This window comes from Dipteris shenzhenensis, chromosome 1 (genome assembly GCF_047967505.1).
Source record: "Dipteris shenzhenensis isolate YYH24624 ecotype China chromosome 1, Dip_SZ_1.0, whole genome shotgun sequence".
Lineage (NCBI taxonomy): Eukaryota > Viridiplantae > Streptophyta > Polypodiopsida > Gleicheniales > Dipteridaceae > Dipteris > Dipteris shenzhenensis.
Genome location: NC_141596.1, coordinates 72,491,186 through 72,514,238, shown reverse-complemented (window position 1 = coordinate 72,514,238; position 23,053 = coordinate 72,491,186). Strand labels below are relative to the sequence as shown.

General features: G+C 44.3%; 1 protein-coding gene across 1 annotated transcript in view; it reads left to right on the top strand.

Annotated features, from left to right (window-relative positions):
• The window catches only part of LOC147906343 (guanosine nucleotide diphosphate dissociation inhibitor 2-like), a 33,263-nt gene extending 26,057 nt beyond the window's left edge, over window positions 1-7,206 (top strand). Inside the window, exons 10-13 of the mRNA XM_087378208.1 lie at window positions 6,205-6,329; window positions 6,470-6,680; window positions 6,820-6,894; window positions 7,006-7,206. Coding sequence (XP_087234334.1) covers window positions 6,205-6,329; window positions 6,470-6,680; window positions 6,820-6,894; window positions 7,006-7,056 — 462 coding nt within the window. The 3' untranslated portion in view covers window positions 7,057-7,206. The remainder of the gene's footprint in view (window positions 1-6,204; window positions 6,330-6,469; window positions 6,681-6,819; window positions 6,895-7,005) is intronic.
• Window positions 7,207-23,053: the final 15,847 nt, after the last annotated feature.

Here is a 23,053-nt window from a genome sequence, read left to right as displayed (position 1 = left end):
TTGCTGTCCTTTAAGCGTCGTTGCCACCATAGAAAAGCTGTATCCTTGAGGAGGGAGACTGCCAAGGCAATCTTTTTGCCTTCAGTGAGGTCAACAGTATCAAAGTACATGCATAATTTTGCGAGCCATTGGTCAACTGTTCGGTGATTGCGTTGACCAGTGTAGGCTTCCGGAAGTTTAATGTCAAGTCTTTTAGTTTTGGAAGCTTGGAGTAAACGGTAGAGGACACGGAGTTCAGTGTTTTCTACCTCTGGTGGGAATGAATCCGCATAGTCGTGTGGTTACGTCACGCCATCCTCTGTATGTGTGGTACTGCAAGAATCTTGGAGTTGTTGGACTTTCTGGACCAAGTTGGAGATGTTGTCCTGAAGGTGGGAAATTTGAAGTTGCAGTAGTGTTTCGCCCTGTACGTTGACTTCAGGGGTCTTTTTTGGACTCGAGTCGCTGATTTTCGGAGAGGCTGCACGCGAGCGTTGCGACATATCTGAGGTCCCCGTGAGAAAAGCACAAACTTGCACTCTAGTTTGTACCATTCCTGGAAGAAGATTCGGGCTGCTCCCTGAGGTTGCTCATGTTGGAGGGGGCAGGCGAGGCAGGATGGAACCAGCCGTGGAAATCTGTCAAAGGAGGTCCTGTCTGAGGTAACACTGGTGATGCCGAAATGGGTTTACTGCTCGTGAGAGTACAGGAGTAGGTTGCAAAGTCCACGGATCTGAGAAGGGATAAGGAGCTGCTGTCGGAAGTGGAGGATATCCAGGAGAAGGAGTGCCTTCAGAGTGTAAATACTATCTTGGGGAAGGTACAACCTGTATAGGAGGATATCTGGGAGCTGAAGGAGGTGGAGAGTACCCTGGAGATGTTGAAGCTGAGGGGTAAAAGTCTCTCCAAAGATGAACAGCAAACTCGTGAGGAATATCGGGTTCTGGGTATCTTCATGTCTTGTGGAATACAACCTGGACTGTGCTGAGGAAGTAATGTAACTGAGGTGCCTCACGCAGAAGGTATAGGATGTGGTCCAAATCACTAGGAGGGCACGTGACACAGAAGACCCACGATGCCAAAGCCCCGAAATGGGCTGATTGTGCAATTCGAACACGATATTGTGTGGTAGATGATGCCTGAGGTGTCCTTGAAGGGACGGGTGAATTACCAGGGGTTTCCATGCTTTAAGGAAGCGTCTTTCATTTGCTGTAATTTGATAATAAGCGTCAAAAGAGAATCCTTAGAAGTAGACTGGAAAGAATCCACCTGGCATTGATTTAATCTGCCAATTTGTTGCGTAGAAAAGGCCTGCAGATCTCTGTCCGGAGGTCCAATGTTGCTGTCTTTGCAAGTCCACGTGGCTGTGTGAACCAGAAATAGGTGCCTGGTAAGACTTTCGAGGCAGATAGCAGCATTGGCAGAGGCTGGATGCAGAAAAGACAGATTTCCTGCGTTGATTTCAGAGAACAAGTGCCTGTGGGGTGCAAGGAGCAGATCTCGGCCTGGCTGGTCAGGATTGGAAGGCAGCAACAGGGCGCTTTTCACTGGCTGTCTGCATCGCGATAGGGAGCTGAACCGCTGCTGATCTGGCAGGTAAGGTGGCGAATAAGAGGCTGCGGCTACCAAGGCTGGATTGTGATAGAGGGCTGGCGAAACAGGCTGTGGGCTATCAAAGGCTGATTTGTGGCAGCAATGGCAGGGAGTCTGGCGCTGATCTAGCGCTGCAGGGCTGGCAGGAAACCAGGGCAGCAAACCGGCCGGGGGGGGGCCTGCATATGGCGTCGAAAGAGAGCTGCGTAAGGAGGCGAGCCTGCTTGACGAAATCCATACGGGTGTCAAAATGGATCGTCCCTTTTTTTTTTTCGTTTGTGGCTGCTTAGGTTGGGTGGTTGCCCAAAAAATTAAAGGGTGGGTTTATTCAACCCTTGGGTAGTCTAGGGTTAGACCTAAGGTATGGGGCCAGGGTTAGACCTAAGGTATGGGGCTGGGTTTTTCTTTTTTAGCCCCTCTAGGTACCCTTTTTTTATAAGTACTTGGTGCCAAAAGGTGTGCCTATTTGAAGGGGTGTGACCCTGTTTTTAAAAGGGGTGTCCCCACATGAAGAGGTGTGTCCTTTTTTCCACGATGGGGTATGTCCCTTGGGTGAGGAGTCAAAACTCTTCATCAAAAGGTGTGTCCGATGGTGGAAAAGGTGCGTCCCTTGGTTTTGGGACAGCCCAAGCACATGAAAAGACATGATTTTTGTCGTGTCCATTCACATCAACTCGTGATGTGAGGGAGATGGAGAGGCCATTGATGACTTTAGGCAGGGTTGGAGCTAAAAATTTTTACGCTCATTCTCTCCATCTCTTCCATGCACAATGTGCACGGATATCCTTCTAGTGGAAAGAGATGTATCAGATAGGCGCTAGAAGGTGGGGGCCATTTCCTACAGGCAGGAGCGAAATTTGCTCTGATACCACTGTAAGAAATCCTAGATTTACTATATTTAGAAATGTGCTATGGAAGAGAAAGGAGATTGAAATAGCAGATAGCAAGGAATATTTGTATTGCTTGAGTGTCTGTAGTATAGCTGTAGTGTGTCATCCATACAATTGGGGGCCTCTCTTATATAGAGAGTGAAGAGTCTCACATGAAAAGGTGTGTACTCCAAAGTGTATGTGCATGAAGAGGTGTGTACCCCTTGTGAAGGGTGTGACCCTTGATGAGAGGGTGCATTACAATAGGAGTGTCTCTTCAATAGAATGTCTCTTGTGAAGGGTTGTGCCTCATATGAAGTGTCCCGTCGAAAGGGCATACCCTTCCACAAGTGTCCATTCATCAAACCATCCATAAGTCTAGATATAGAGAAAGGAATACGTCACAGATCGTGAAAACTTCTTACTGTTGGCCTGCTTGGATCCTTGACCCTTGTGCATGAGCTCAAAATTCTGAGCAAGCTCATATGCACACTCATAATCTTGTGCACAGCCCATGGAGAAATTTGCTCAGCTTCTGACTGTCCTCCAGTTGCAATTGTATAAACACCTGAGTGATTTATTGGCATAATGATTAACCATCTCGGTGGTAGGAACCGTGATTGAAGATCTTTCATGAATTCCGTCCAGCTGTAGAAAGGTGTCTCCTCGTCTGCATCATAGTGGTCCCGCCACTTGAGCCACTAGGTGACCGCCTTGCTTGTGAGGTGCATGGATGCTAGGATGCACCGCTAGTTGTCCTTCGTAGGCATCACTTAAAAATAACTTTCAAACTGATTGAGCCATGAAGTCATCACTAAGGGTTCCTACTTACCATCGGACCGTGTGAAGTTGAGCTTCCCTGGGAAGGAGGGCTTGGCCGGAGGTGGAAGTCTCTCCCTCCCCCCCCCCCCCCGGTTGGTCGGAGTAGAGAAATGAGAAGCTGCTGCTGGCCAGTCTCGTTTTTCCTTCTCTTCTCAAGCGGTATGTTCTCGGAGCTTCTTGGCCTCCTGAGCCTTGCGGTCCCGGAGTTCCTTGGCTTCCCAAGCCTCTCGATCATGTTCTTCTTTTGCCTCCCGAGCTAGCCTTTCACGCTCTCTGGCAGCTTGCTCACGATCTTCCCGCCCCTCCTAAAGCTGGGTCATGGAGGGCCTCGGACTCTGTTGTTGCTGCATCTGCATCATAGCCTACAAAATGGCTGTCATGGCAGACTCTGTGGTGGGGGTGGTGGTTGACACACTGAATCCTCCCCTCTTGTGCTAGACTGCTTGCTGGTGCTCATGGTGTCCTTACCGGATCTTGTCTGGACCATAAACGAAACGATTGGAGCTGTGCCTGACTGACCTGAATCTCTTGATTCCGGGAAAAAATTTTCCCCTCTTTAGTGTACGCCGCAAGGTGTAAAGACCTACAGATGAAGACGGGAGATGGAGTAAAGGAGGGAGTAGCTAATGGAGTATGGTGCTACCACTAGTCCAGCGCAAGGACAAAATATAAAAATACCAATGTAGCGGGAGATAGACTATCCTCTTTCTTTCTCCTGCTCAATACTAACTGCAACTGCAAAATGATGCACTCAATACACAAGTGATGCTTTGGATGTGAGTGAGAGAATCAAAGGGAGAGAAATGTATGACCCAAAGGGCTGAATACAACTGTATTGAGGGGCTGGAACCCTCACTGCAAAACTGTATAGACTAGACTACCTAGAGGAGGTGAATCCTCACTAGATCCCTGTAGAGGCTGAGGCACCCTGCTGGTCTGCTGCGGGGAAGCCTGGCTCTGCTGCTCTGAAGGCTTGAGGGCCTGAGGAGTGTATGAGAACTGAAGGCCAAGGGGGCTGCTTTTATAAGCCCCCTTGGGCCTCAAACTGACCAACCAGCATCCTGTTTGCTGACCGACTGGGCTGCTCCTGTCCATTGACCTGCTGCTGGTGGGCCAACTTGCTGACGTGGCAGCTGACCCTGCCACGTGGCACTGCTGACATCATCACTGCCACGTGGCAGCCTGCGGCTGGCTCCTGCACTTGCTGATGTCTGCTGCTGCTGCTGCATCTGCTTGGCAGACCCATGTGGAGCTGCTGATGTGGCTACCTGTGTGGCAGGCCATGTGGCTGCCTACATGGACTGCTGCTGAGCTGGCTGCCTGTGTGGCAGTCCAGCATTGCCACTGGCTGTGGATGCCCGTGAGATCAGGCTGAGATTTGGCAGATTCAAGCTATGGACATCTACAAACATTTTTATGGACCAGAGGAGCAGGGTGATGGGCAAGTGCACGAGTGCTCCGTACGCCAAGGACTTTGTTTCAATTTAAAGCTTGAGAATGTAAGCGCAGCTTTGCTTTGTAGGTTATCTTTATTTTTATTTGTCTCATTTACTTGAAGTTTTTTTTAAAGTCCCTTACAAACTCTCGTTTTTCCTTTGTTCTTTCGCTTGTTTATAGAAATTTTAATTTGTAAGGTTGGATATATTCTAGTCCTATGAAACTATACCAGATTTAAAGCCAGATATTCATAACGATTGCTGTAGTCCCTTTCACAGCTGCTCTGCTCACAAACTCTACAAAACCATTGTGCTCTGGAGTCTCCCCAGCTGCATGTACTTTCATGTTTATATCTCTTTTTCATCATACACCTTTTGTAGTGGAACTTGCCATTCCAAAGTATTCACATTATCCATTTGTCTCTCCTTATTTCCATATTTGCCATCTGTTTTGCCACTAGAGCAGGCCTCCTCTGTTAAATTAGTTGAATGGTGTCTAAGGTCTGATGCCTACTCATTAATCAAGATTTCAAGCAGCACAGCTTGTGTGTCCTATCAACTAGATTTAGATGCTCGTTTGGGAGAGACTAAAATAAAATCGTTTAGACTTCACAAGCAGTTGTAGGTTGAATGAAGAGATTTGGACTACTTTTTGATTAGCCTTCTCCTTTAGTGCTAACCTTCGTCATGGCTGAGTTTGCCCTTCACCTCCGGAGTGCCGACAGAAACTCAGTACGAAGACTTTGTATAAATGGATGCTCAAGTATGTGTGGGTGTGTGGATTTGTATGTGTGAGAGCATTATTTTATACTATGGTCTACACCCATTGTTGGGCGCTGATGACGTCAGTGGGGATGTCATAGTAGCTAGTCCTTGCTATGCATGATGGAGTTTATGGTTATCAATCTTATGGGTGACTATTGTGAGATTGAAACTGCACTATGTTGTGTTTTTAGAGGATGAGTTTGGGAATGTTCCTGGATTCATCTAGGTATATACAGCTTGTGTGCCTTTGAGCATAGTTCCTATAATACTGAGTTGTTGCATGGGAGACTTCAATTTATTTTACAGTGCTGGAACAGTCTCAACACGTTCCATCTGTTGTTCCTTGAAGTACAGCATGTGCAAGAGCCAGAGAGAGCTTGGAGAAACTATAAAGTCTCAAGAAAGAAAAAACAGATACATTTAGATGGCTGCTGCAGTAGACACGGCTGCAACAGCTTTCCGCTGATTGCCACCATCTTTTTGGCCTGAATGTTCGGACAGTTATGTGTTTTGGGAGTGCTTGATTTGGTTCTGATAGATAGCTCTTCCTGCTCTCAAGTCTTGCGTGATAGATAGCATATTCTCTCTTCCTACTCTCAAGTCTTGTGTGATAGGGCATTCTGAAGCTATTGTGTTTTGTGTCAGAAGATATTGCTGTGATTTTGTGATGTTAAATGTGAAAAATGCCTCCTGTTTTGTCATTTAGTAGAAAAATACTGGCGAGTCTTGTCTTTTTGCAGGTAAGGAGAGTCGGAAAAGTTGCTCGAGCAATATGCATAATGAGTCATCCAATCCCTAATACTAATGAGTCTCCATCAGTTCAAATCATTTTGCCCCAAAAGCAATTGGGACGCAAGTCTGATATGTACGATTTCTTCTAACTGTATGTTTTAGATGGTTTTCTATCCTGTATGTTTGGTATTTTCATCTGTGATAATATCACTTCAGCTGTAGCATAGTATGAGAATGGCAAGATAACAAGCTCCTCTTTTGCCCGATCTGTAGGTATGTCTTCTGCTGCTCATACTCACACAATGTGGCCCCCAAGGGTAAATTCATTGCCTTTGTTTCGACAGAAGCTGAAACAAACAGGCCTGAGGCAGAACTGCAACCGGGGATTAATCTCTTGGGACCTGTCGATGATATTTTTTACGACACATACGACAGATTTGAACCTGTAAACGAACCTTCATTGGACAACTGCTTCATATCCAGAGTGAGATTTTATATGTCCAAACTTTTTATGTTGGTCTTTTGAAATGTTTCTTGCAGTTTGAATGATAATCAAGGCAAGGTGTGAATAAACTGTTTTAGGAAGAGGATATTCATAACATTTTATTACATATCTGAATCAGAGCTATGATGCAACGACCCATTTTGAGACAACTGTGCAGGATGTTCTTGCACTTTATACCACCATAACTGGAAAGGTAATTGCTTTCAGGCTGGATTGAGACTGTTGCTGAATGTTAGTGTTGGACCTTAAGGTGTCTCATTCTGAAGCGTTTCTTGACATTACTTGAGATTGTGATCTATTACAGGTCCTGGACTTGAGCGTTGATTTAAGCGCAGCAAGTGCTGCCGAGGAGTGATATTTACACATTTCTTCTGTCGATGTTTTCTGAATGTTTTGAGTGTTTGTGTTATGTGTATTTACCCAACTGGAACTCTACAAATCTGTAGATAGTTCTATTGATTCCATGCACATTCGAATCATTCCAGTCATAAGCACCATTCCTCAAGTGTGTTCCGCATTTGGAGTGATGCTCTAGTGAACTCTCTCTCTCTCTCTCTCTCTCTCTCTCTCTCTCCCCAAAACAAAAAAAAAAGACAAAGGGAAAAAATAAAAAAGAAAAAATAATAGTAATATAAATAAACATGTAAAGATGCGTGATGTTGAATTTTGAGTTTAGAAAAGCGATTGGTTATACATTTATCTCTAGTGCTTGCTGAGATTCACGTGATTGTAAAAGATGGTACAACTATCATATTTAGACATGGAAGAGGGACATTTAGTGTTGATGCTATGAGAGGAGTCAATTACATCTCTATGAACGAATGCCCACGTGTGTGTGTGTGTGTGGAGACTGGTGCTTCAATCTCAGGATCGTGTTTGCTGTGTTACTGTTATCTGATATCACGGTTGCATCTTTATATAAGATCTTGTTGTCTCGTCCTTGGGTTTCCCTTCATGCCGATTGCATTTGGTTAATGGCACGCTCCTCTAAGTGGTGGCAAGTCGTCATCATGTATCTCTTGCCACTTGTCGACGATGCTCGTCTTACAGGAGTGTATGCCGCATTTGTTGTGGTATTGCCTAGAGTCTCATGATTTCTTGCTGCTGCAACACCGGCTTCAGGCTTGTTTCCGCGGTGATTCCATTGGGAATAAATTTTGGCTATGAGGCAAGATATGATGTTCTCTTTTATTGGATTCATTATTGAGCACTATGGACCTTACGAAAGGAGTGCAATCAAAGGGTCTTTGGTGATCCTTCTCTTGTCAAATATTAGCTCTTTCGGGCATATTTACAGCAATCATTTTATGACAGTGTACATGCACAGGACTTCGATTATATGATGAGGTCTTCTAAGACTTGTAGCATATTGCCTCTTTCTTTGGGACTATTTTTTGTAATATAAGGACAATTGGTTTTTTACCCAAACAAAAAGTGTGGAGACGGAGAGTTGAGGTCCTTGGGTGCAACCCCACAAGCTAGCCCTCTTAAGGCTGTACCAACTTAGTTGCCATCGTGATAGGGCATTGCTGTGTCGTGTAGCCTCTCAGGGTGCTTGCCTTTGCTACATTCATGTTTGTGACTCCCTTGGGGTTTCTTTTCTTGTGAGTGTAATCTTGCTCTAGAGTATCACAGGATCCTTCATGGCTCCTTTTCTTCTCCTTGTTCTCATTTGCCCTCTTCTAGTTGCCCATTTTTCTTTTGTTGTTACTATTACCTACGGTGTGTATGTGTGGTTGAGTTGAGGAAGGGTGAGATAAGGTGGATAAGTGTCATCCTAAGGCTATCTTTAATGAGGTGTTACATTATATGATTTGTTTAGTTGTAACTTCTACAGACATTTGTTTCTCAGACAAAGATATCAATTGGAAAGCTTCAAAGGAGTTTGTTGCTAAAATTGTATGTGATTTGAAGGAAAAAGCACCAGTATTGGAGATGCCAGACAAGTAGTCTCAGCCATCTATTATCGAGCAAGGCGAATCTTCAAAATCTAAGGAGAGTGCACAAGAGCTAAGCATCTCGTCAGATTCTAGTGCAGGGCTAGCTAAAGTATGGAAAATTATTCACAAATATGCAAATCAATTTGACATTTGTTAAGTTGATGCGGATAGCTCCATATTGTCGTGATTTCTTCACTCAAGTCGACAAAGAAGTGCCAATGATCACCATCAAAGTCAAAAAGCAGACCATACCAGGTGTGATAGTAGATGGTGGTTCCAGAGTAAACTTTATTTTTGAAGAAATTGCTAAGAGATTGAAATTGAATTCCTTCCAACCATCTCTCTTCCGGATCACCATCAAAGTCAAAAAGCAGACCATACTAGGTGTGATAGTAGATGGTGGTTCTAGAGTAAACTTTATTTTTGAAGAAATTGCTAAGAGATTGAAATTGAAGTCCTTCAAACCATCTCCCTTTCGAGTATGCATGGTAGAGCGACGGCCAGTTGACCTAAAAGGTATGTTACAAGAGGTCATTTCTATAGGTGGTATTTATTATACAGTTAGTTTTATTGTAATTGCCATGGAGCAATGTGCCTATCCGATTTTGTTGTCTTAAAAGTGCAAAAGTGCTCCATGATTGGGTTCGAAAGAAATGATCATCAAAATAGATAACCAAGATGTTTGCATTCCTACAAATCATTAGAAGATTCCAAGCATTTTTTTAAGCCTAAGGATTTGGAAGTTACAGATCTGTTTCCCTAAGATGTTGAGTCATAATTGATGGAACTATAAATACATCTAGGGGTGAGATTGATATTTTCCAACGGCTGCAGACATAAAGCAGAAATTGAAAGTCGAGCAGATTACTAATCAAAAGGATCTATTCCCAAGTAACTTCACTAAAGACATTGAAGGAGAAAAGGAGCTAGCCGAGATACCAATGACAAGACTCGACACTAAACAGTTAGTACCAGAACCAACTCAAGAATTGAATCTTGGAATAGGAGAAAAACCTACAATTATGGTGTTCCTTCCGAGTTGTGTCAATATAGAATACCTTGTGTGCTAGATGCCAAACCAATTTGACAACAAAGGTATAGGTTGAGACCAAACTATGCTAAACAAGTGAAAGTTGAGTTAGAGCAACTTTTGCGTGCTGGCTTTATTTATGCTATTGACCGCCGCAGTGAGTGGTTATTTCCCATTGTGGTAGTGCCAAATAAAAATGGTAAACTCTGAGTATGTGTGGATTATTGAAATTCGAATATGCACAAACTATTCTACTATAATTAGATCACTGTGGCTCCAAAAGATTAGTCTAAAACTACCTTTATTACAAAATGGGGTGCCTATGCAACCTGAGTGATGCCTTGTTGAAAGATCACGCTCAACATCATGTGATTACATGTGAATAGCACTAACACATATAGAGTGCTATAAAGGAAAGGGTTAGATGTCCTAACCCTAACCCTAAATGGATTTGTATATATTCTACATTTTAAACTAAATCTAATGTACAGTTAGTCATTTGTGGTGTGCTCTCTAGCTGTGCCCTCTCTCCTCATCTTCACTCTTCTCCTCTCCCCTCTTCATATTTTGTCATGGTATCAGAGCTTCCTTGCCTTTCGCTGAGGCATTGCGATCCACGTGAGAGAGAGTAATAGATCGAGATTGATTGAGAGTGATTGAGTAAGCATCCTTTCATTCTGTTGATGAAAGAGAAAATTTCGCCCATTCATTCCATCCATGAGAGAGAAGTTTTTCATTCTTTGTGAGCGTTTCCGGAATGAGAGTTGATTGATTTTCTCGTGGGAGATCCATTGAGAAAGGTATAGAGCTTAGTCTTCATCAAGCATTGTTTGCATTTGGAGACAATTGTACTTTTCCATCAGTTCTAGGGAGAGGGAGGCCTAGTCCGCCTTTTCACATATTTTCAAGAGCGAGCTTTAGAAGCTCCATAGTCTCTAAGGGCGACTCTACAACAAGCAAAGGAAAGCATCTATAGCCTATCCATCAATTTGCAACATATCAACAACATCCCAGCAGAGTAAGGATCCTAGCACTAACGTAGATGGCAGAGTAAGGCTCACACACAGCTCCGCAAGCCTGCAACGGCTTCACAACCTCCTTTATCGACTTCGTAGCAGACTTCTCCAGCCCGGATCTACAGGTGCTTGAGAATAGTCGGATCCAGCGTCCTCCATCAACCTAGCTCTTTGCCATACGTAGCTACGTTTCGCGAGCGACCTCCTGTGACATAGGCATTCCACAACGAAGCCTTGCCACCGTGCTCCAGCCGGCCCACGCTCCAAGCCACAAGCTCCCTTCGACGGCCAGCCACAAAGGTTGCCTCTCCAACGACGGCCGACAGCTTACCTCTGCCTAAGGCTTAGGCAACGGGCCGCTCCATTGATGGCTCAACGGCCCAAATCTGCAACTACTCCAATGCCATACGCCGCTCCAGCGCTCCTCCACGATCTCCTATCTCTACGACAATCGTCGGATGGTCATACCCAAAACAGCGGAACGACTCACAACGAAGCCTTGCCACCGTGCTCCAGCCAACCCACGCTCCAAGCCACAAGCTCCCTTCGATGGCTAGCCACAAAGGCTTCCTCTCCAACGACGGCTGATAGCTTACCTATGCCTAAGGCTTAGCCAACGGGCTACTCCATTGACGGCTCAATGGCCCAAATCTACAGCTACTCCAGCGCCCTCCGCCACACTTTCTCCTATCTCTGCAACAATCTTCGGATGGTTATACCCAGAACAGCGCATAGTTCTGCCAAGCAGTGCCACTACCTTGTAGAAGGCTGCCTACAATAGACAGACCGTCGAACGTCCGCCTCCAGCACGCAAAGCCCTCCGCCCACGAACTCTCACGACGAGTTGCCTCCAACGCCAAGCGGCACACACATCAAGTAGCCTCTACAACGGAGCTCACGGCTCCCTCCTGCATCACAAAGGCCCATGCAAGCCGCCTCCCAGCCGACTCGACAATTGCATCTATCTCCTACGAAGGATCTCGCTCCCGCAATGAAGGCTACCCCAAACAATCGGCTTTACAGAACTCCAGCCCACACAGATCTCAACCAAATCGACAACGGGTCAAACGACCTCGTCCATACTCTGCTCCAACCCGCCTCCTCGATGAAAAAAGAATCTCGTAAACGACGGAATCTTCGTGGTTTCGAGTGACATGTGGCGCTCCATTAACCAAAGACACCGTATCCTTGGGGCTAGGCGTACTTATCCACACGTGGTCACCACAGGCAACTATGGTCAAGAGACTGCCACGTGGTAGACTTATCCCCAATGCCACGTCAATAGCATCTTGTTATTGCCACGTCAGCACTCCACCCTATCGAGTGGCCATATCGCCTACCACGTAGTCAATAGTTGACCAGCCAAAGCTAAGTCATCAATGCCAGTTCATTAGTCAAAGTCAACATTGCCACATGGCACATAGTCCCCTGTCAGGCACAGTTACCTCTTGCAATCATAACAACTTCTTACGGTATTTTTTTTGGCGTGTTTCGGCTCCACTGGCACATCCCTTGGCAGACACACCCCTGCATGTGACCCTGAATGCCACTTCATCACTAGCACTCCGCTCCTTCATCTAGATCAAGTCGTATCTCTTGATCTAGGAAGAATTTGAGGGTGCTCTCAAAAGGAAAATTGCTCGATTTTTCATGCTCTACGTGCTTGTCACATCACAAGTATCACTCACTTTTGAGCCTCGCTAACAAATCCACTTCCTACACGCACATTAGCCTCTACATCAACGCATATGACCCAGCACATAAAAAGAACCAAAGAAAAAGAAATTATTTGTTGTTCTTTTCATCAATGGGCGGTTGGTATAGATCTAGATCAGAGTAGACTAGACAGCCATAGAGGAGATGATTTGAATTTCTCCAAGTTGCCAATCTACGCCTTGCCCAAAATGCCTTGCCCAAAATTCTCGACTGGCTTCTACTCGAAGTCAAGTCCCTACGCTCACATACGGTTTCACATCATCACATTACCTAAAACCTGACGTTCATCACTTCCGTGAGCAAACTTTAGAGTGTTCAAAGACATTGACCGATTGATTAGTAGGCAGATAGCACATGATTTGATTTCACACACACACATGCCATCATTGTAAAGCCTATTTGGCTATTTCACGACATTGTGCACTTTATTCCAGCCTTGTAAAGCCTCTTGGCTATTCATGGAATCATTTGCCACCAGTCTTGTAATTCAGATCGGATTATATATTGCAGTTCTACCTTTACCGAACAGTGCAGGCTTCACTTGCCACAGTGAGTGTTTTGCAGTTGATACAAATAGTGATTTTCACGACACTTTGAGTACATTTCTTGCACCATGTCTACGTCTAGCAACCTCAATCTAGAGGCATCTACTAAGCTAGACAACTCCAATTACGGCACATGGAAATACCGAATGGAGACCATTCTTGTACTTGGGACAAATGGGAGTATGTCGATGGATCTACACCTTGACCATTGGACAATCCAGCCAACAGTAGCTCTACTCCACCTATTGTCAGAACACCAGCAGCAGGATCTACATCGGGATCTCCAGCTACACCAACAATTTTCACACCTGTAGCAGATCCTCCCATTGCACGAGCACAGGCAGAATGGGATAAGAAAAATAAGTATGCATACCCTCTGATCAAAGAAAAATGTGCAAGATGTCTTGCTAGGACAGCTCAACATCGTCAATACATCATAAGAAGCATGGGTTATGTTCGTAGCTCTCGACGAGTCCAAGAACATTTTCAGGATTCTCACACTGAGAAACCAAATCAACCAGAGTTTTCGCAATAGCAATGAAATCGATCATGCTTACATACTTAGGATTAAAGACTACAACAATCAACTCGCAGTAGCGATCATGCTTACGTACTCAAGATTAAAGACTACAACAATCAACCCGCAGTAGGAGAGACTATGAATCCAGCAGAAATGGTTCAAGTCATCCCGAATCGACTAGGAGAGGGATACAAGAATCTAGTCCAAAGTATTGCCATCCAACGTCGGTGTGCTCTCTAGCTGTGCCCTCTCTCCTCATCTCCACTCTTCTCCTCTCCCCTCTTCATATTTTGTCATGCCCTTCGGCTTGAGAAATTCCCCATCGACTTTTCCTTATGGTAGAAACTTTCTGTAATTAACTCACTGAGTTCATTGCCATTTATTTGGATGATTTCTGTGTCTATTTCGTAGATAAAGACCATTGTGTGAGTTGGTATACTGCTCAGTCATGTCATTTCACAAGATGGTATACACACTGAATCAGGTGAAATTTGAGCTATCCAACAGATGCCAAAGTTGGAGAGTTTAACTCAATTGCATTCTTTTGTGGGCTTTATTAGTTTCTATAGATGCTTTATTGAGGACTTTGCCAAGATTGCAACTCCATTTTATGAGTTAACAAAGAAAGATGCCAAGTTTGAATGGACCGTCAAGTTGTCTATGGTTTTCCATGACTTGAAAAGCCAAGCAGTGGTTACACCCATTTTGAGGCAACCGAGGTGGGATGCCATTTTTCATGTGCATGTGGATGCTTCTAGTTATGCATTAGGCATTATCTGTGCATGACTTGAAAAGCCGAGAAGGGGTTATGCATTAGGCATTAGACATTATGCTTCTAGTTATGCATTAGGCATTATCTTATCTATGGTTTTCCATGACTTGAAAAGCCGAGCAGTTGATTACACCCATTTTGAGGCAACTGAGGTGGGATGTCATTTTTCATGTGCATGTGGATGCTTCTAGTTATGCTCAACGAGATGGTCAGTTAGATTATCCAGCATATTATACCATTCGGCTATAAAATTCGACTAAGTCTAGCTATAGTTCCATTGAGCGAGAAGCTTTGGGTATGATGTTGAGTGTGCAAAAACTAAGGCATTATTTACTCGGCAACCTTTCTGTGTTTTATGTTGATCATCATGCATTGATTTATCTCATCAACAAAACTATCATTCAAGGATGCCTCATATGTTGGTGGATGCTTCTTCTATAGGAGTTCATTTCTAAGATTATTCATAAGCTTGGGAAAACTAATGTAGGAGCTGACTGTTTTTGTCCAGACTACCTACCTTGAAATATACTCAAGGAGTCACTACTACTAAACTTCGAGCTCTTTACAGTTGGTTACTGTGAACAAGAATATGCCAAGTGGATGGATTATTTGTCAAAAGGCACATTTCTTGATACTATGTCCCATGATAAGTGCAGGCAATTGGCCTTGAAGGCTTGGAAATTCACTTTAATTGGTGGACACCTTTATCCCCATGTGCAAATGGTGTTCTTCGTCGATGGGCCACAGTGAGCAATAGTTTTGCAAGAAGCTCACTCAGACCCGTCATGACAAGGAAAGTTTTGTAAGGTAGGGTCATGGTGGGAAACTTTGTTTAAAGATTCTTAGACAAAGTGTATGCACTGTGATGTGTGTCACTGCACTAGACGTCTATTGCCAAACCAGTTTATGCCATTACAAAGATGGGGTTTGAATTTTTTTTGTCCTTTTAAACCTACCAGGTTCACATAGAATAAATAAATCATAGTGGCTACTGATTATGCTACTAAGTGGACAGAAGTGAAGACACTTCATGATAACTCGGCTCGGAGTATTACTACGTTTTTCTTTGATAATATAATTTGCAGATATAGATTGCCCTATGCATCTTGTCAGTGATCAAGGATCACATTTCCTTAATGAAGTTATGCAGTTGTTAAAGTCTGAGTTCAAAGTTATGCATATAGTTTCCACTACTTACTATGCTCATGGTCACAATGGTGAAGCCAAATCAACTAATAAGATGCTCAAGTTGATACTGACTAAGACAGTGCAATCACATAAGAAGGATTGAGATACTAAACTTCTTGCAGCACTTTGGGCTTACCAAACTGCTTATAAAGTTACTACAAATTAACTCATTTCCGTGTGGCATTTGGATTGGAAGGAGTAGTTCCCTTTGGAATTTATAGCTCCTAGTGTCCGTGTGGCAACCAAGCATTAGTTAGATGAATCCAAAGCAATCAAGGTGAGATTGCATTAGCTAAGCCACCTGGATGAACTACACCTCCAAGCAGCTTGATCACATTAGGTGATTCAGTGCAAAAGGAAAGTATGGCATGATAAGCATATTGTGCCTAAGCACTTGGATAAGGGTATGCTCGTATTGTTGTATAATGCTAAGTTGGGACCCTTAGAAACAAATTTCAAACTCGATTGGAATGGGCCCTACAGGTTGATTGAAGTCTTTTCTATGGGACAGTAATAACTTGAGGATTTGCAAGGAAATGTGTTCCCCGAGTTATATAATGGGAGCAAAGTGAAGCTTACCAGAAGTAGGTTCCTCAATCACACATAAATTGGTTGCAAGTCACTCGGTTGAAAATGTCTTGGTGAATGTTGTGCCAACACGAATGCCAGTAAAAGCTATTTAGTCATAGCCAAAGGATGCATGCATGCAAACATGTGACAGCTTGAACGTTATGGGGACATTAATTTAGGATGATCATATCCAAGAAGGGGTTGTTCCACTTAATCATGTAGTCATTCAATTGATGGGACACCCAATTTTAGATCATGTTCGTCTGCACTTAGCTTTGGATTTCCATTGTCTTCATCATTTGCTTTAACACTCTCTTGCAGCCCTTTTTCTTTCTTCGTCTCCTACAGCCCTTTTGCTTTCTTCATCTCCAACTGTTTTCCTACCCTTTCCATTGTCCCTACCTTTTGTTGCTATCCAAATAGTATTCATGATCACGGAGGAGCGCAGGGTATGGATCGATCGCCCCAGCAGATGTGCAAGGCACATTCTCACGTTTCACTTCTGCACCCCATCAAAGATTTTGGTAACGACATTGTGAAAGAAATCCTGATGAGCAATAAGCTCCCAAAGTTTGCAAGACTACCATTGCAAAGTCTGGGATAAAGCACTAGTAGAGGAAATTCTGGACTCATATAATGCTGAGGATCACAACGTCATCGTGGAGGATGCCCATGTTTGATTGATTTCTGAATTGTTGGAGGAGGTTTTTTGGAGAGGAAGGCACCGGCAATTCCAAGACAATTAGCATCAACTGATTGTTATGATGCTTATTTGGATGAAGGCATATACTCAAGCTTGCAGGGATACTTGATCAGTAAGGCATTTGATGAAGTATGTAGATTCCTATCAGATTTTATTGGCTTGAAGAAAAGTGTGGGGTATGTACCACGACAGTATGTGGCTTGACTAGTTGCGGCTCTAGAAGATGACCTTGCTGTGGACTAGTTTTCTATCTTTGATAAGTCTTTTGAATCACAACTAAAGGCTGTTAGCAAAGGGCAAACCCATTGCAAGATCGGACCTCATCTTTGCATGCTGCACTACAAGCTCACGTCTGATTAGGTACATTGGACTGAATATAATTCACACGTCTGGTGGAGGCACATCTGGAACCAAGGATAGTGAGTTACACTCAAAAAAGCAAGGCTCTGAGAAGCATGGTTACCGCAGTGATATGGGGAATGAGGGAAATGATGGTGGTCGAAAGACTCCGTAGGGGAATAATGACAAGGGCCCTCCAAGGAGCAGCTGGTAACAACAGGGACAGATTCTACTAAGGGTACAGACAAGGCCGATATCGAGCAACCATTAGAAACACCGATTGAGAAGCAGAGGTAGCTCGACCATAAAACTTGCAGAGTAATAGTGGGAGCTCCAACCAGTACCCTCACTCTTCCACTCTACGAGTCTTACCCCTTCTCGAGCCCTTCACACTTGATCCTATGTTGACGCATGACAATCATTAGGATCGTAATGCCACCGAGTCACAGTGGAAAATCTTAAGGGAGAATATGGTCCATGCCACCCAAGCTCTGGATTATCTAGCCAACCACTAGCTCCCTCCCCAAGTCTTGGATCATATTCCTCCAAATGCAATACCGGGAGGAGCTAGTTTGGTTCTTCAAAGAGCATATAGCTAGGTTCAGGTAGGCACAGAGTGACCTTACCACCTAGTGCAACAATTTATAGGAGCAGCTCGGTAGCAGGAAGGCGGTGTATGATGAGCTCATCAAAAGTTATTCCCTATCGAGCTAGAACCATACCTAGCTACAAATGAACCACAACAATCTCAAGTGCGAGGTGGACAGGTTGCACACTATTAAGGCCAGGTCCCAAGACAAGATAATCAACATCATAGCATCCAACTTGTAGTTTCAAGACTCTGCTTGAGAACATACAAAAGTCAAGGATTGACCCAAAGGCACTCTAGGTTGCACAGGCAGAGGTTGAGGTGCTACAAGCAAAGAACACAAGGCTCTGACAAGTAGTTGAGGAAGCCGAGAGCCTAAGGGAGAAGAATGCTTAGTTGAAACGGAAGTTGGAGGACTATGCCCAACTTTAGTCTCTGATCTGGCTACTCCAAGCACCTGACAAGCAGCCGTCAAAGCCGCCCTAAAGATGATAAGGACAATTCAGCAACATGCAACACTGGTGTGCGTCACTTGTCTCAATTCACTCACATAGGTCGCTTGGAGCAAAAGCTTGTAGGAAATGGCGGCACTTGAGGCATCAAGACAGTGGAAGAAGTGATGGACCAAGCTTGATTACTATTGGATCTGACGGGCCAAGCGGACACTACATCGCATAGGGATGTGGGTATGCAGACCCACAACAGTTTTGCAGAGGCGGGAGTATAGGTCTCATTTTTGGTAGACCACAGCTCTAAAGTGGAGACTCAAACATCCTCCGAGTAGGTTTTGGATGCTAAGCCTATTTTACCATGATAGGATCTCCTTAATGCTGTGCTGGTAGCCGAAGTTTTGCATCGAGGATGACAATATTTACATCAAGGCATGCTAGGGCCTGTCCAACCCAAGATCCATGTTTATGATCAAGCCATACATGGCCTTAATCATTTTGTCAAGGAACGAGCAACGCACCAGCACAACATTTTCAAGGTTGAGCGGTGTTTGATTGCTACTTGCATTTGCTAACTCCCCCAACCCTCTAAGCCCCAGGTTCCATCATATTATGCATTGTTATTGCAGGAGTTAGAGAAGCTAATAAGTAGCCACACCACCGAGGTAGCGACAATGTGGAATAATATCCATGATTTATGTAGGTATCCTCTCACAAAGTGGCAAGGGCAAGGTCAATGGTATGCGACTCATTTTGATAGCACGCTAGGCATCTCCAGTTCGGTCGAGGACCCCATCATCGAGCTGTGGTCAGTGGACTGGCTAACTCACCTAGATAGGCCACCACTTAACATCAGCTCATTGTACATATGGCCTCCCCTCAATCAGTGGCAAAGGTTCCTTATGCTCCAGAGTCATCCCTTGAGCTCCAAAGTCACCCTTATGCTCCAAACTCATTCCCTCGAGCTCCTGCACCTGCCAAAGTTGGCCCTCTACTGCACCTGATATACTTGCTATGCCGTAATGATGTCGCGATCCCATGCAATGACCCCGTGGTTTCAACCCTTGAGCCTCTATATTCAAGCAATGACTCGTGCCTACCACTTTGGAATCGTGAGGACCATAAGTTGAGGTGAAATGTTGGCTCTCAACTTATGGCCAACAAGAGGAAAAGGAACTTACCAGTACAGAGGCGAGTATGGTTCCTATAGGCAATGGATCGAGTGTCTCATTGGATGGAGTGAGCAACCACGGGCCATGTGGCTTAGTTAAATTTTGAATTTCAAGCACCAATAGTAGTACGCGGTGAAGCAAATTATTTAGGGTGATCGACCAATGACAAGCGATGTTGTAGGGAGTTGGGCGCGCCATCTTTTAGAAGGCGGTTGTGTAGTCTAGGAAGGCTTTTGTAACAGGAAGAAGGAGAAAGGATGTGTAATAGTATAAGTGCATGCTCCCCTCTTGTTGTCTCTGTGCTAACATGGACTTAGGGAGCACATAATGTGTGTGTAGAGTAGCGGCAAAGCTCCACTTGTACTTGTATAAGGCTAGGAATAATCTTTCTTATGAATCCTCAACATGCATGTTTTACATGCAAAACCTACATGTGATTCCTACATGCATGTTTTAAATGCCAGTCCTACATGCGATTCCTACATGCATGTTCTACATGCAACTCCCTACATGCAACATGCAACATGCAACTTGCAACTCCTACATGCAACTTCTATATGCAAGTTCTACATGTAGAGAGAGAATGTCTTACAATTCCTACATGTAGAGAAAGAAGCTCTCAAACTTGTATAAATACCCCATAATGGAATGAAGCCCACACTCTTCGGGGCATTGTGGTGAGTTCTACTTTGGTATTCCAAGCAAGTGTCTCCTAGTGTCCATGCTTCCTTGCACTCCACATCCAAAAGCATGTCCTAACCTTGCAACTCCTCCTCCCCTCTCCTCCAACCTTGCAACCCATCCTCTCCCCATCCCCATCCCCCCTCCTCCTCCCTCCTCCTCCTCCCCCCTCCTCCTCCTTCCTCCTCCTCCTCCCTCTGCTCCTCCCCCCTCCTCCTCCTCCCTTCTCCTCCTCCCTCCTCATCCTCCCTTCTCCTCCTCCCTCCTCCTCCTCCTCCTCCCTTCTCCTCTCTCTCCTTCCCCCATGCTCTTACATCTTCTTTTCTTAACCCTTAGTCGCTCAACCCTTGACCTCCATGATCTATGAGGGAGACGAGTTCTCCACCATGTACTTTACCCTGAACCTTGGATCCTCCTTCTAACCCTTAAACCCCTTCTAAACCCTGGAACCTCTTCTAAACTTTGGAACCTCCTTCTAAACCTTGAATCTCCCTCTAATCCTTAAACTCCCAATGAAGGCGAAAGTGTTCATTACCCTAACCATGATGATGCATGTTCCTTTCACACATGCATACACTATGTTTGCTTACCACACTTAAGCCTACGGTCAATGCTTTTAGCTTGAGTCTTGATGGCAAGGCTAGACAATGGTTTAGAGCCTTAAACCCTGAGGAGAAAATAAATTGGGACACATTGCATAAATCTTTCATTGTGGGATTTGCCCCTAGTGGTCCCAAGTGGAGCCCGCTTAACCAGCTTTATGAGATGAAGCAAAAGGACACTGAGTCCTTGAGAGACTATATCGCTAGGATTAAACATCTGAACTCGCGATGTGACCCCACAAGAGGACGAGTGATGTGCAGCTTCTGCCACACTTCCTCATAGGGCTGCGAGATGCTAAGTTGCATGATCATTTGTTTTCTATGAATCCCACATCATTTGAGCTATGTAGCAAAATGGTGATACGCCTAGGTGATAACATGAGGGAGAATCCCCAAAAGGATAAATCCTTAAGCTCCTCTGATATGTCCCAGATAATAAAGGCTTCAATGTTAGAAGTACCTAAGGATGCAAGCATGACGACCAAGGTGCTAAACATGGAAGAGTTGGCCCCAGATCTATTAAACAAGTTGAGCCAACAATGGAAGATAGAAGCACCAAAAGATGCCCCTAGAAACCCCCATCTATTTCCACAAAGAGATAACATATGGTGTGGGGTATGCATTGGGAATCATCCCACTAAGGAATGCCCTCGTCTTAGAGCCAAGCTAGCACTCTATTGTGCCCATTGTGTTCATTGGGGAAATCATGACACATCCCAATGTCATTATCCTAGGGTGATCCTCAACCCATGTATCAAAAAAGGCAGCATCTACCATCGCTTGCACTACCCAATCCATCTAATTAGGCACAATTCCAATACAAGGAGCCACATCAACTGATTAAGGGCAATTTAGGGCTCAAAATATTCCATTACCCCTGCCAGGATTGGGACCTCAACCAACACCTCCACGAAATACTCCCCTAAATCAAGTGTTGGTGGAAGAGCTACCTAGTGATTGGGGAGACCCCAAACCTACCTTCAATGGAAACAAATATCCCCAAAATGGTGACAATGCAAATTGGTCCAACATATAAGTCACTACATTATACAAGATGGCCAATACATTTTGGTCTACCAAACGGCACCAATTTCTCAAACAATGGGAGATAGGAACAACTTGACCAAGGCACAGCCCATTAAATGCCATATGTCACAAGGGCCACACCCTGCCAATGAGTGTCCATATAAGGGGCAATCTAAGCAACCAATCACATGTGCACCAGTGTCTAATACACCACCGCCATTGTGCATTGGGTGTGGTGTGGACCATCATTTTGATGAGAAGGCCATCTAAGTCCACAAGCCTTAACTTGTTAAGCATTGAGAGAGGCCAAGTGTCATCAGTATCCTTGAATGTAATCACAAGGTTGCAAGCTAAAGCTCTTAATAAAGAGCTTCGCAAACAAGCCAAAAGGGATAAAGCTAGCACGTCACAACCTAGAGAGCAACTGAATCAACACAAGTAAGCACCAAGGGTGCAATCAAGATCGGGAAGGGAAAAAATAAAGTCATCCAAGATGGGTCGGATGAAGATATAGCCTCTCTAGCAACATCATCTTCCTCTAGTGATACTCTCTCAAACGATACCAGCAACAACCAGCTGCATGAGGCAAATGAGGCAACGACAACGGCTTCAATCCATGGCCAAGCTACAACACCTAAGGTCACGCAGTGAGTATCCCAACCCATGGGTGGGGAAACAAGGTCTCACCGAGGTGCATAAATTGGAATGCAAGTGCCAAGACAAATGCTAGGAAAAGTGGGGAAGTCTCGACTGAGAGAGTCCTTCCTTGGTAGTTAGATTAGCTGATAGAGGCATGGCTCATCCCATAGGAGGACTCAAGGACATCAAAACCTTTGGTCTCACATATCGGGCATGCCTTGTTGTAATGGATTTCCAAAACAACCCTGGGTATGAGGCTATACTAGGGAGAACTTCCTTGCATATGGTAGAATTGATCCATGATTGCGCTCCAACAACATTTATATAAGGGAAGATCAACAAGTCATGATTGATCTCCAAACATGGAAGGCTCACACTAGGTCTGAAAATTTATTTGCGGCTGAATCGGATACCACCGATAGGTATGTGCCAGTAAAGCAGATTAAAAAATATGAGAAAGAGGACAATGAGAAGAGTCTTGATGAACCTTGGTGTGCTCCTTTACCAAAACTAGAAGACTCACTTAATTGAATGCATACATTGGTGTCAATAGATCTACCAACAACTGCTAAGGGCACTTAGACAATGTACCTTGATGATGAAAAAAATAACTCCATTACACCTTTTTACACTATAAGAGTGGTACTACCTAATCAAATTGAATTAGGAATTGACAATGCCCTTGATCCTAACGAGATAGATATGACTCCATCTCAACTTTGGGTAGAGCTAACATTAGCAGGTGAAACATGCCGAATACACACCATGGTAGATTGGCGAACAAGTAAAAAACTCATCTCTTGGGAGACATTAAAACATCTCGGCCAAGTACGCCTTCAAGTATGTGATTTTGAA